Here is a 13,260-nt window from a genome sequence, read left to right as displayed (position 1 = left end):
AGTCTTCATTAATGTTTAAGGACTTCCACATCCATTGTGTGTGCTAAATGTGGCATTTCTTGGACAAGTAGGAGACATGGTATGCATAAAATTGGCACCAGTGCCAGTTACTGTGTGCAGCTGTTTTGCATTACTATAGGTTTCTATGCCTTTTGGTATCAGAGCTCAGAGCTCTTCTGGGTTTCCCGTCGCGTAGGTTGATTTTGATTGACATGGTTTTGTCCATAAGACTTCCTGAGGTATACACTTTTGGCTTTGCATTCTTACCATTGTAAATAGAGGAATTGCTGTTGCATTATAATTTTTTTATCCTTGTTTCCAATTCGGTAGTGGCTTGAGTTGGTTGGTGGTGTAATGGATAGGATGGGGACAACTAATCTCAGAGTTGAAATGAGCACTAAAGCCACGGAAACATAGGAAACTAGGGCAGGAAGATTGGTATGCAGCTGCTCCATAGTATACAGCCCAGAATTTAGCACCCCTGAATGTCCTTTTCTGAGGAACTCGTGATGGCTCTTGAAGGTACAGGCAAGGCAGCAAGAGAATTTCTTGAACTTCCAGGCCTTACCTTAGGATTGTTGCAAACAGCGCATTGCAACCTGAAAGGAGAGGCAATAGAGGACGCTGGTCGAGTGAAACAACAACTGGCCAAGAGCCACACAGGAGAGAGCAAAACCCAGAAAGTTGGGAGTGGGAAGGCACAGACTAGGAAGAGAGGCTACATTAGGACTCGACCTGTCTCCATGACAAAGGATGAAACCTTTCCCACTCAAAGTCAACCCTTGCAGCCCAGAAGATCCACATTTTCTCTGGCATTTTTCTAATGCAGCAAAAAGTTTGTTTACATATGGTGGTTTCATACAACCAGAAACTAGCATCACTCCTCATATTTCCTTCATTGTAGTTTGGGTCCAACTTGGCACAAAACAATGATTGTCTTTAGGCATAATGTCCAGGAACTTGTTGCCTTTTAATCTTACCTAGGCCATGGAGTGAAATGACTAGTTCTATAATGTTGCTTTAGGAAATATCTCTATCAGCTTGGGTTGTCAACTCCATTGACTGCAAACTGGATGACAATGTCTGACAGCTCGTGGAACTAGCAGGCTGTTCAACATCAGCCTTCTGTTGCTTATTAGATCCATCTTTACCGGGCGCACAGCAGGCATTCCGGAGTTTAGCGATGAGTGTCCTGTATCTTTTCCTCGTGATTTTTTTAACGTTTCCTTTCCAGACAAATATCCAAAAAACGAGGAAACCTTGCAATGTGTTAGTTGTGTCTGCGATGAGCCACATGCATTCTGAGCCTCCTAAAATGTATGAAATGATTTCGAAAGACCAGCTGACACCCAGACCAAAGACCATGACCACACACAGGTTTATGTACATCCTTACCCTGCAATAAATAGAAATCAGTACATCAAGAGCAATGGCAATTTTTACATTAAAGTGAATCAGTTTGAAATTGGCTCAATGAAATACCTGTTTTTATCTTCTCTACTACTACTTGATGATGACCCTTTTCGTAAGATTTTAGTTTCTCGATTCACTTTGTAAATATTGAATGCTGTCAAAGCAAACAAAATTATGTTGCAGATGAAGAGCACACTGATTGGAGCAAAGAAATAAGCCAATCTGCTTCTCGCAGCTGAAAGAAAATGTGTTGGTAGGTTTCAATACCATTGCATATACATTGGGTTTAGGAGAGAGTAATTAACACTCTTTTATAAGAATATATCAGGCAGACCATCTCGTCCCAGTCAGGGTTTGTCCTTTAACCCATTATACAAGGAGGTTGTAATACACTGGAGGGGGTACCACTGGATCAGAGCGTGGAGCGAAGTGTGGCAGGAATGCAGGGTGCTTGGGTAGGAAAAGCCTACTTTGACCAAAATATTGACAATCCCATAAGGGTTGATGCTTACTGTGTGGTGAAATTTTTGGTATTAACTCGTTAGTACATTAGAATTAACCATGGAACCCACACCGTAAACCTTTTTTTCTTACTTCAGTGGTAAGCTTCACGAAGTTATGTCTCAAAAACCTTTTCCCAGGGAAAAATTATTATCAATGGACACGGTTACGTTCAACAACCAGCTAAGCAGAAAATAAAATTGTATGAATGTACACTAATCATTTCCCTGCACTTATATTGTCTTTAATTTATTATACAAAATGGAAATCCAGCTTACAGTACATAGGTGTGAGTCTCACGCTGACTTGCATTCCCACCATACTTACCTGTAGAGCAAGCAGATACCTAATGCCTTCCTCCCACCTCTCCCTGCATCCGGTGAGAAGAGCGGTGGGAACTGCAAGCTGGCTGACGGCGTCGGTGGGAAGGAGACACGACGTGTGGAGTTGGTTTGTAGACGCCTTGTGGAATGGTTGTATCTTAACTCGAATAAAGAGGAGTTATGGAAAGGACCGGGAATTGGTTATTAATTCCTTAATTCCCTTCCTCGCGTTCCCTCTGCGACCTCCGGCGGACCCGAGAGACTTTACAGTGGTGTCAGAAGCGCGATCAAACCGGAGATCGTAGATATCGCGAGGAAGCAGCAAGAATGGCGAGTCGCGTGAGTTTTGGGGGGCATGAAGTGCCGCTGCAGAGTGTCATTGATGACTTCGGGGAGAAGATCAGCATTCTGGCTAAGGAAAACGAGGAGCTAAAGGAACGACTCTGCAGCGCGACTCAGAGCTCTGCTCCGTCGCGGGGAAACAAATTCTCGCTCATCAGCGGCATCGATGTATTCACTGGCCGCCCCGGGGAGAGTGTTGTAGCTTTCATCGAGCGAGTGGAAAGCGTGGCAGAATTGAGTGGCTGGACCAGCGAAGAGACCCTGAAGGCAGCGAGAGTGCGTTTGGGCGGTGACGCAGCAGAGTTCTGTCGTATCAAGGAGGAGTGCTACCAGGCGGCTGATTTTTCAGTTTTTAAGAAGTACCTCCTTGATCGATATCGCCCGAAATTAACGGCTCGATTCTATCGCGAGCAGTTAGGATCGGTGAGACTAGGGCAGGGAGAGGACTTAGAGTCCTTCGCGGACCGGGTGAGATCGATTAACTCTCACACGTATGAACTTCCGACCCACGCTGACATGGCTGCCGCGATCAAGCATGAAGCCGACCAAAGGGCCCTGGACGCATTCCTTCGTGGTCTTCCCGGTGAGCTCGGTCGTCTGTGCCGCTTGGCCGTGCCGGCGTCGTTCGACGCGGCCCTTGAGACGGCTATTCGGATCCGCGAAGCTGATCGCAGTCCGCGAGCCCCCTCGCCGGTCCGCCGTGTTTTCCGTTCCCCAGCGGAGGCGGGGCGGAGGTGCTATGAGTGCGACTCTCCAGACCATCTCGCGCGAAGGTGCCCCCGCCGGAGGTGTTATGCTTGCGGAGCTTCCGGCCATATCGCTTATCAGTGCCAGCGGAAACCCTCAGAGAAGCCTTTAAATGGCGGCGGGTCCGGAGGCGCCACCCAGGCCGGACCCCTGTAACCCTGTTCCTTCCACGGTTAGAGGCCGCTAAGCGGACAGAGGATTTAGTGGTGGCAGTTAGCGTCGTGGGAAAAGACTGCAGATTTTTGGTGGATACCGGTGCCCAAGTTTCCTTGGTAGCGCGTGGTGTGAACGGGGGTGAACGAATTAGAAGATCCCCATATCGTATAAAGGGCATTTCGGGGGAGACTGTGTATAACCATGGTGTAGAAACGGTGAAATTAGTGCTGGGAAAGTGTTCTTATAGTATAGATATGATAGTGGTAGATTCGGTGGGAGAATATCAGGGGCTTTTAGGGTTAGATTTCTTGGAAAAATACGGTGGACTAATTGATGTGAGTAAAAAGACGATGAAATTGGGTGACGTTTACGTTTCGTTGAGAGGCAAGTGCAGCGCGCCTGAAGGATGCGAGGAGAGGAAAAAAAAGAGTGCAAGGGTCGTTGGAGTGGACGTTGAAGTTCCTATTAAATTAACTGATGAGACAGTGATTCCGCCCAGGAGCGAAAAATTAGTGTGTTGCAGACTGTCAGATGACGCCCCTCTTGAAGGAGAATACATTACAGAGCCAGAGGTGATAACGGACGCACACAGTTGTGCTGTAGCGCGGGGTGTGTGTAAGTTTGAGAGAGGACGGGAGGTTATGGTAAAAGTAGGGAATTTCGGACTGGATGAGGTTGTTTTGAGACGGGGAACAAAAGTGGCAACTCTCCATGAAGTGGAGAAAATTTTTAAAGGTAACTTCACAGGCATAAGGCACGTCCGAGCAACGACTACCGAAGAGCGAAAGATAGATTTCCGGGAGAAGTTAGCGGATCTGGATGAACCGGAAAGGAAGGCGTTGCTACCCCTGTTGAAGGAGTACCAGAGTTTATTCACTGAAGGAAAAATACCTCCGGCCACAACAATTACCTCTCACAGAATCCCCACGGGCAACTCTCCACCCATTTATCGCCGCCCCTATAGAGTGCCATATCACCAGAAGGAAGTGATTCAAACCCTTGTGGACGACATAGGTATATTTTCAAGGATATACCCATTAGTAAAGTGACTAGCAGGTCACAGAGTTTATACATTATTTGCCGATATTGGCCGAGTAAACTATCTGGACAATCTACCTACCTCCAAGTAGAATATTCCACAGTCTTGCGAGGCACCGAGGCAGTTGAGATATGCCCCTAAAATAACAACATGAAAAGGGACCAAAGCCTCACTATTAGCATGACTTAGAACCCAATAATAAAAAGAGCAGCACTGATTAGCTAAGACTCCACTAATGATCGAGGGCCCAGTTGATGCAGAATCTTGGTATCCAGAAAGACGTAACTGCGGCATATTACCTCAGCCCTGAGGATGCTAAAAAAGAATTCTAGTGAAGTGTTGGCCAGCATGGACTATCTAATCCGGTGAAATAGCCGAGAAGAATTCATCCATAAATGTGGAATAATCTAAATAATGCTTGGGCTGAATTTCTTTTCCCCTGTATGATACAAAGGAAATCTGTAGACCCTCAAAGCACAAGGTTGCCAAGGGAAGGTACTGACCCTCATTCCTTGGGAAAGAAAGTTCATGGGTCTTTGGCTTAGTCTGGGGTGAGGTCTGACCTCACTCATCCAAACCAACCAATCACGTTGATACTCAGAATTGTTGAGGTTGTGGACAAATCACCTCTTGAATACACTCTTTTTAACTTTTTTTATTCATTTACTGGTTAATAGCTGCTGTCCTAATACATCCCACCAAACACCTATCAAGGCAACCAGCATAGATGTGGTTGTGACTTCTAGGAACTCGGACTAGGAATTCAGTCCTTCTTAACCCTTTCGAGACGGTGGAGTAATCGTCTTAGCACGACTGCTGTTCTGAGCAGCAAGAGACTTTTCTTTCTCTTGGTACGGAGTATTTTTGCGAGACATTTGTTAAGAAGGGTCTCATGAATAATCACAAGCTCTCAGCTCCGACCTTTTTCGAGCCCTCCTAATGGGAACTCCACATTATCTCGGACTCCGAGATTAGTTGTGCCCCCTCCTTTCTGGATTTACGACCCTACCTGCGGCATTGGTTCTCCGGTCAACTTATAGATTCCTTTTATGTATTTGGCACATGGATAATTGTTGCTTGCACGTAAATTACAGACTTTGAATTGAATTCCTCATTTTTTTCTGAGCATTGTCAAATTTTAAACGAAGTTCTAAGGTCAATATTAATATATTTAATGCAGCAACATTTTCCACGTTGATGTTTGTACAGAACTCGAGACATAAAAATATTTATCATAGAATTTAGTTTAAAAATTGTAATCGCTGCTCTAAGGACAAAGAATTCAATCGGGTAGTTTCCTTCATCAAAGAAAAGGAAAGGCATTGATTGCGATTTTTTACCCACCATTAGTGTATTCATAATATACAAATTATTTGGTTTTAGAAATCCCAGTTGAGACGAATGGAAATGGTCAATTTTACTGCATTTGGAAAAGGCCAGATTGGCACCCATGCAATGCCACTCCACGTGACGTCACAGGGACCTAGTTTCTATGCGAGTAGATAGGAGTGTTACATCGTCTGAGATTACCAATGCATGTATGAGGCACAGAGCTTAGGGAAACATGTCTTAATAATCACCTATTAAAACTGGCCTTGGTCGAAAAGTTTCCTTCGTTTGATAAGGTATTAATAATCCTTATTTAAGCCAAAAGCTACCTGCTAGCAGGGTATACTCTGCTACCTGCTAGCAGCCTGCATCGCAGCGGTGCACAGGGTGCACATATCCTTGCCCCAAGCTCACCTGACTCGGCGGCAGCGGGTACCAGAATGACGTCACACAGGCTTTTCCCTGCATTCATACTTAGCCGTTGCATTTCCAAATTTTAACTTTTCATTTAATCACGAAAAATAGATATCATTATTCAAAAATCTGAAGGTGAGAAAAGAAGAAATATTTATTTCGAAAGCTGACTGGATAAACAATTGTATTACAGCAGTTCCTTACCGCTAAGAGGGGTGCGGGTACTTGTTCCCAGATTTCGAGGGTAAAGCCTAAACCCCGTAGTGTTGGGTCCCGAAACAAAGACGTCTTACACCCCCGACCATCATAAAAGGGGTGAGCTAGGAAACTTATACATTCGGCATTCATTCATTTACGTAAGAAAACCTCCGATGAAAATATGCGGCTTTTGTGTCCTGGGTGTAGGAATGTCCACACATATATTTTCTTACTTACTTACTTTACTTACTATAAAACCAGCAGGTTACCTGGAACTCTGGCTTGAGGTATTTCTCTGATTCCACAATAGGATGAAAATCCATAAGGATGATCACTATGATGATTACAAGTGGTAGTCCCCAACCATACAGGATGTATGTGAAGAATTTTTTCATTTCACTACTATTTGCTTTGGGAGGAGTGGTTGAGCTGCAAACAAGAAGATACTCGGAATTAGTTTCTTCTTCATTTTGATTAAATGATTAGTATGTCTTATATTACTAGTGATCTTATAATCTGTTGTGCTAGGAGATACCTTCGAAACTCTCTGTTAGCCCCACCACTCCTGTTATGGGTCTAAACTTTACCTTCCTAAACACCAAATAAGAAAGCGGTTCTCCGGTCAACTTATGGATTCCTTTTATGTATTTGGCACATGGATAATTGTTGCTTGCACGTAAGGAGGCTACTAGCCTAAGGAGGCTACTAGCCTAGGGACACATCTCCTCTGACACTCTAACAATTATTTTAGGCCTAAAGTTAAAAATGTTTTTGAAAAATCAGTCAGATATTGGGAACAAACACAAATGGAGATCAAGCCATAATAACTTGGTTACTCTAGGTTAAAGCTTATTATGACTACAGTGGAACCTTGAACTATCGTTTTTCAAGGGAATGGATGAAAAAAAAACGATCAATGCAGGAACGTTTGACCAAGTTGCCTAAGTAGCAGGAAATAGAATTTTGGCGAGTAATTGAGGGAGTGAGATGCCAAGGGTATAAGTATTTCTTTTTTTCTAATTAAAGCAAGGTACAAAACTTGATGGAAGAAATATACAAAAATTTGGTGGCAAAGAAAAACAATTGAGTCTCTGTTCTGTGCTGACATCGAGTGGAAAATCAAATGTGCTAATAAATATCTAGTTGATATCATTTTATTCTTTACCTTATTTCTGTGCCTAACTCAGTTTAAAAAAAATCACTGGTACCACTTGGCTTCTCAAACCCTCAATTGTGATATTCTTTAATGGATTCACGCAGGAATTTAGCTGTTAACAGGAAAGTTTGAATTTTATGGAAACACTGTGGGCATAATGTTGATTTGACTTGGAAATACATATCTCTTTCAAATATCCTGAGGGAGCACGCCACCTTGCTAAAAAGTGTTTGCACGCCATCTCAGCATTTACTCTACTACAGGGGATGTCTGTCAGATTTATAAATTCTTATCTTTTGAACACCATTTCAAGTACACATATGTGTACTTGAAGAATCATCCAAATATATATTTACGAGAGCAATGTGAATTTTGTGCCAGAAACAACGTTTTTGCCAGCCAGTGATTGGTTGTGAGATGGATCACATTGGCCAAAAATAATCTACTCTCTGAAATGATCTTCTACTTAGTTCTACCCTTGGTGGTTCCTCTTCCAGAGCTTGATCTTTGTGAGCCTAAGGTTCCCAGTACCCCGGTGTCTCATCCTCCTCACATTCAGCTCCCTCAGGCACAAATGCTTTTCATGCCCAGGCGACCGCTCTTGTTTGCCCATGTCCTTTCCTTTACACTGGTCCCCTCTTAGACTTAGTTGATCAATATGCTGGTGGATGACAACTGGTGATGGCATAAACAACTCTTTTTGTGGAGCTGCCTCACCGCTCTCAGCACACTATTGAGAGCCGCTTGTACAAGGGTTTTCCATCACTTATTAAAGTGTTCAGTTTGTTTTTAAACACCCTGACCATTGTTCTGGGCAACACCATTAGAAGCTAGATGATATGGGGGAGAAGATGAGTTGAATTCCATTTTCTTTACAGAATTCCCTGAACAAGGATGAAGTGAAATGAGAACCATTGTCAGAAACAATTTTCTCTGGGAGAGCAAAAGTGGCAAAAATGCTTCTCAGGTGCTTAACAACCTCGTCTGATGAGCTTTTAAGTATTTCTCTTACCTATGGCCATTTAGTTGAACTGTCAATGACTATTATAAACATTTTTTTGCGAAAAGGGGCCAGCCAAGTAAATATGTAATCTTTCCCATGGTCTTTCTGGCCATTTCCTACATTTTAACGGAGTTGTGCATGGCGATGGCTTGTTTGCGAGGCAAGTTTCATATACGTGGGCTAATGCTTCTAAATACTTATCTGGATTCAGCCTCCAGATGTAGGACCTGGAAAGGAATTTCATTTTAACTATCCCCATGTGACCCACATGCAGCTCCTTGAATAAATGCCCCCGTAACTTTTTAGGAATAACTCTATTTCTCCACATTAGACACCCTTGTTCAACTGTCAGCTCTTTTAGCCTTTGAAAAAATGGTTTTAGTTCTTCAATCGCTTTGCTTGGCCACCCTAACATGCAAAAATCAATAAATTTTCCCAAAAGTGTATCTGTTCTGGAGTGTCTGGCAATTTCCTTAGATGTTAAAGGAAGGAACTCCTTTTCTCCCAAGTCCAGGAATGAAATTTCCTCTATTATATCCCCTTCCTGATTTAAAGGAAGTCTAGACAACCCATCTGCCCCTTTATTATTTTCCACCTTCACGTACTCCAGTTTGCAATTGTACCCTTGAAGAGTCACAGCACAACAATGTTGCAAGCGACTTGCTGCCAAAAGCGTAGTTTCCTTCATCAAAGAAAACGAAAGGCATTGATTGCGATTCGTTACCCACTATTAAGGTCTGTTCACTTTATCTTTGCGGGTGAGCTGGTGTGGCTTAACCGAGTTGGGGTGAGAGGAGGGAAAGTTTATCTACACGTGACTTTCCCTCTGCCAATCAGCAGACAGTAGGCGTGGTCTAGCACTTCGGAACGTCAGTCCGCGTCAGTCGCTCTCAGACCTCCGTCGTGTCAACTTCGTAAATCTGCTAGCTGTGTTGCCAAATCCTTTTCCCTTGCACTCCCCGTTTATAAGAATGTTACGCCTATGTATGCCTTTCACCAGCGGTCTCGCATTTAGCGGACAATATCCTGGCTTCTGAGATGGGATTATCCTCAATACATTGTATGCATTGTTTCGCCGCCGGGCCCAAAATATCTGTGGCCACGTGTGAGTCACACCTTTTCAGTGAGACACAAGGGCGGTTATGTACATTTGGCAACGTTAAGGTCTCTCCTGCTCTCTCTCTCTCTCGATCGTACCCCTTCCCCTTCAGCGAGGCCCCTCCCCCTTCAGCGAGGCCCTCCGAGAGTGTCCGGGATCTCACGAAAGTTGACCCGCAGAGATAAAATGAACAGATCCATTGAACGCTACCAATGCTTCTGAGCGCCACCAAGGAGCTCCCAAACGGTCCGTTATTCGCTACGGAGCGCTACAGGTTAAGGTGTGACGTAACGGCAAACGTCATACACAAGTTTCCCGCCTTGCTCCAGACGCTCCTGTGAATCAATATAAACCTTAACCTAATATAAACAATAACCGTAAAAATACAACAAAACCCCGAACCCAAACAGGGGGGAGACTTGGAGGGAGGGATGCGCGTCTGAGACGTTGTGAGCAAAAAAGAGGGGGCTCCCACACACTCACGGCCACTTAAAGTCGGGTAAACACGAGCATTCACACCCTCATAATCGAAAGCGTCATGTTCCAAATAAAATAATTAAACTATTTACGATTGTATTATCTCTACCTCACTCATTCAGTGATTCGACCGGAAGGTTGGTACAGACAGGTGCGGCTAGAGCTCACCTCAGTCTAAGCGACCGGCGTGAACATTTCACACGTTTCGGGAACGGGCGCCGATTCCTTATCCCTGCACCACCTCACAATTGCGAGATTCTTGTCAGAGAATTGTTCACCAGGGACTCGAAGCCACGAATCTCGGATAGTAGCCTAGTGCTCTCCTCACTAGGCCACCGTGCCTCAAAGCTCACTCTATCCAACGCTTTCATATAATGAATAAGAAAAAATTTTGTGGGACTCACGGGTTGATGACCCCTGAAGAGGTGGCCGTTAACACGAAGGTCGTTTTGTTATTTGGGCTTATATTGTACGGGGGCGCAATATCAGAAAGATAGACATTGACCTCTCTGCCAACCCCGACTTCCCTCACCGCTAACAAGGGTGCGGTCCATTGAACGCTACCTTTGCTGATCGCCACTGATGAGCTCCTAAGCAGTCCATTATTCGCTATGGAGCGCTACAGGTTAAGGTGTGACGTCAAGGAAAACGTCACACACCCGTTTCTCGCCTCGCTCCAGATGCTCCCGTGAAAACTAGGGTCTGCGGAGGAGCAAGTCATTTTTTGGCGGAAATTCAAAGGAGGTCACTGAGGCAATGGAGAGTTTACTCACGTTGCAGTTGTTGGATGCTGAATGTGGATGCCTTTTTTCTATAAAGGTGACTACAAATTAACGGAGTAGGCGCACATTGTAAATAGATGTAAATTTAATAGTGATTTAAATAAATAAATAGCAAGCACTATCTCTCCATAGATATTCTGGTATCTCCCGCAAAATGAACTCTAATGTCTCTGGAAGCAGCCTTTACACTCAAAAGGCACAAAAAATTATTAGAAGGGGCATTTAGTAGAAGAAAGAATTGTAATAAGATATATTGACGCATCATCAACTCATGCCATAAATTAAAATATAATAATGCATGATATGCAAGTTATTGGATATAAAATGGAATTTTAACAACCTTAGCTACCAACAAGCACCTCTCACGCTGTATTTAGCTTTTGATACCATTTACGGGTATGAGTTACGTTAATCTATGCTCCTCAGTGATTGTAATCTAATTTAGGGTTAACATTTGTCTTATGTTTTGGAAAGATACGAAATATCTAAGCTGAACACTTCAAAATAATAGTAAATTATGAAATAAATAGCATTCACCACTCCCATAAGAGCTAATCTTGCATATTTGTATACCCAGAAACAAACACCAATTCGAAATCATCGGCGTATTGCCGCCTTGACGCAGAGAAAATCCGACAGGTTTGTGACGTTTTTCTGCGACGACGCAGCGAGCTGGAGACGTGACGTCATCAATTCTCAAAGACGGGCTCTGATTGGCTCACTAGCCGCGGCGTCAACGCAACGCCGAACGTTGAAGGCCCCCATTGTGTATTCATAGTATACAAGTTATTTGGTTTTAGAAATCCCAGTTTAGACAAATGACAGTGGTCAATTTTAACCGCATTTGAAAAAGGCCAGATTGGCGCCCATGCGATGCAACTCCACGTGACGCCACAGGTACCTAGTTTCAATACGAGTAGATAGGAATTTTACGTCGCCTGAGATTACCAATGCATGCATGAAGAACAGAGCTCAGGGAATCATGTCTTAATAATCACCTACCAAAACTGCCCGTGGTCGAAAAGTTTCCTTCGTTTGATGAGGTATTAATAATCCTTATTCAAGCCAAAAGCTACCTGCTAGCAGGATATACTCTGCTACCTGCTAGCAGCCTGCATTGCAGCGGTGTGCATATCCTCGCCCCAAGCTCACCTCACTCGGTGGCAGCGGGTACCAGAATGATGTCACACAGGCTTAATTCCAGCATTCATACTTAGCCGTCACATTTTCGCACGCTTGAAATTTTTCAATATCCATTTAATAGCGAAAAATAGATATTGCCATTCAAAAATCTAAAAGTGTGAAATGCGTACTCCAGGAGTAATAATCTTTCGATTTAGGCTATAAAAAATAATAGGAAACCACCCTATTGCGGTAAACTCTTATTTTTCCCTTAGCTGTGAAGTAGTGGCTTATTGTCAGTCCTTAGAGCAAAGTGCCTCCCATAGAGGCACTGGCTGAATCTTTTGACCCCAAACGGGTTTCTTCCACCATTAGCAATACCATGTTATGCTATTCCTATAGAAATGAAAGAATATTCTATAATTAAGAATATTCCATAGATTTTTCTGTTAATGTAGTGGCTAACCTATAGTCAAGCCAGCCAGAGTTGTCCCATGACATTTTGAGTGAGGGATGGGGCAATATTTCCAAGTCAGAAAGGAACTTATGCAAACATACAGAGATAAACAAAAGGGTTCTGTTAAGAAAGGTTTAGGTACACTCCTACCATATGTGGATCTAGGGTGGGGGGGGGGGCACGGGGGTACGTGCCCCCCCAGTCCCTTAAAAATATGCAAGATTTTTAATACAGTACCATTATCAGTGCGTTTGTTTTGTGTTACGAGGTATCCTTGTGCCGCCTCAGAACAAAATCTTAGATACGACCATGCTTGTGCCCCCCCCCAAAAAGAAATCCTGGAACCCCCCCTGTCGAGGGCCGGAGAATTTTAAGAGTGCTTGGAAAGGGAGACAGGTCGAGGTTAAGGATCTCCAGTGCCCACGTTTATCCTCAATCATTCCTCCCCAGCAATCCTTACTAATGATTGCAAGAGGTCAGGTTTGCCTGAGAACAGCGGCAGATCTATGGGGGAGCTATAGGGTCTCCCCCCCTTGGGTATCCAATTTACTCTAGATAGAATTGTAATTTTTTTCGGACCCCTACTACTACTGGTAGGTTAACCCCCCCTTAGCCCCCCCCCCTTTTCCCTATTCTGGATCCGCCACTGACTCCTACTATAGATAATGAAAGAAAGGGTAGTTATAGATACCCCTGATAATT

At 43.9% G+C, this 13,260-nt stretch overlaps 1 protein-coding gene across 1 annotated transcript in view; it reads right to left on the bottom strand.

Annotated features, from left to right (window-relative positions):
• Positions 1-220: 220 nt before the first annotated feature.
• The window catches only part of LOC124158821 (G-protein coupled receptor Mth2-like), a 37,014-nt gene continuing 23,974 nt past the window's right edge, over positions 221-13,260 (bottom strand). Inside the window, exons 4-6 of the mRNA XM_046534165.1 lie at positions 6,713-6,891; positions 1,483-1,648; positions 221-1,396 (exon numbers count right to left, since the gene is read on the bottom strand). Coding sequence (XP_046390121.1) covers positions 1,021-1,396; positions 1,483-1,648; positions 6,713-6,891 — 721 coding nt within the window. The 3' untranslated portion in view covers positions 221-1,020. The remainder of the gene's footprint in view (positions 1,397-1,482; positions 1,649-6,712; positions 6,892-13,260) is intronic.

Source organism: Ischnura elegans, chromosome 5 (genome assembly GCF_921293095.1).
Source record: "Ischnura elegans chromosome 5, ioIscEleg1.1, whole genome shotgun sequence".
Classification (NCBI taxonomy): domain Eukaryota; kingdom Metazoa; phylum Arthropoda; class Insecta; order Odonata; family Coenagrionidae; genus Ischnura; species Ischnura elegans.
This window is presented reverse-complemented; position numbering and strand designations above follow the sequence as displayed.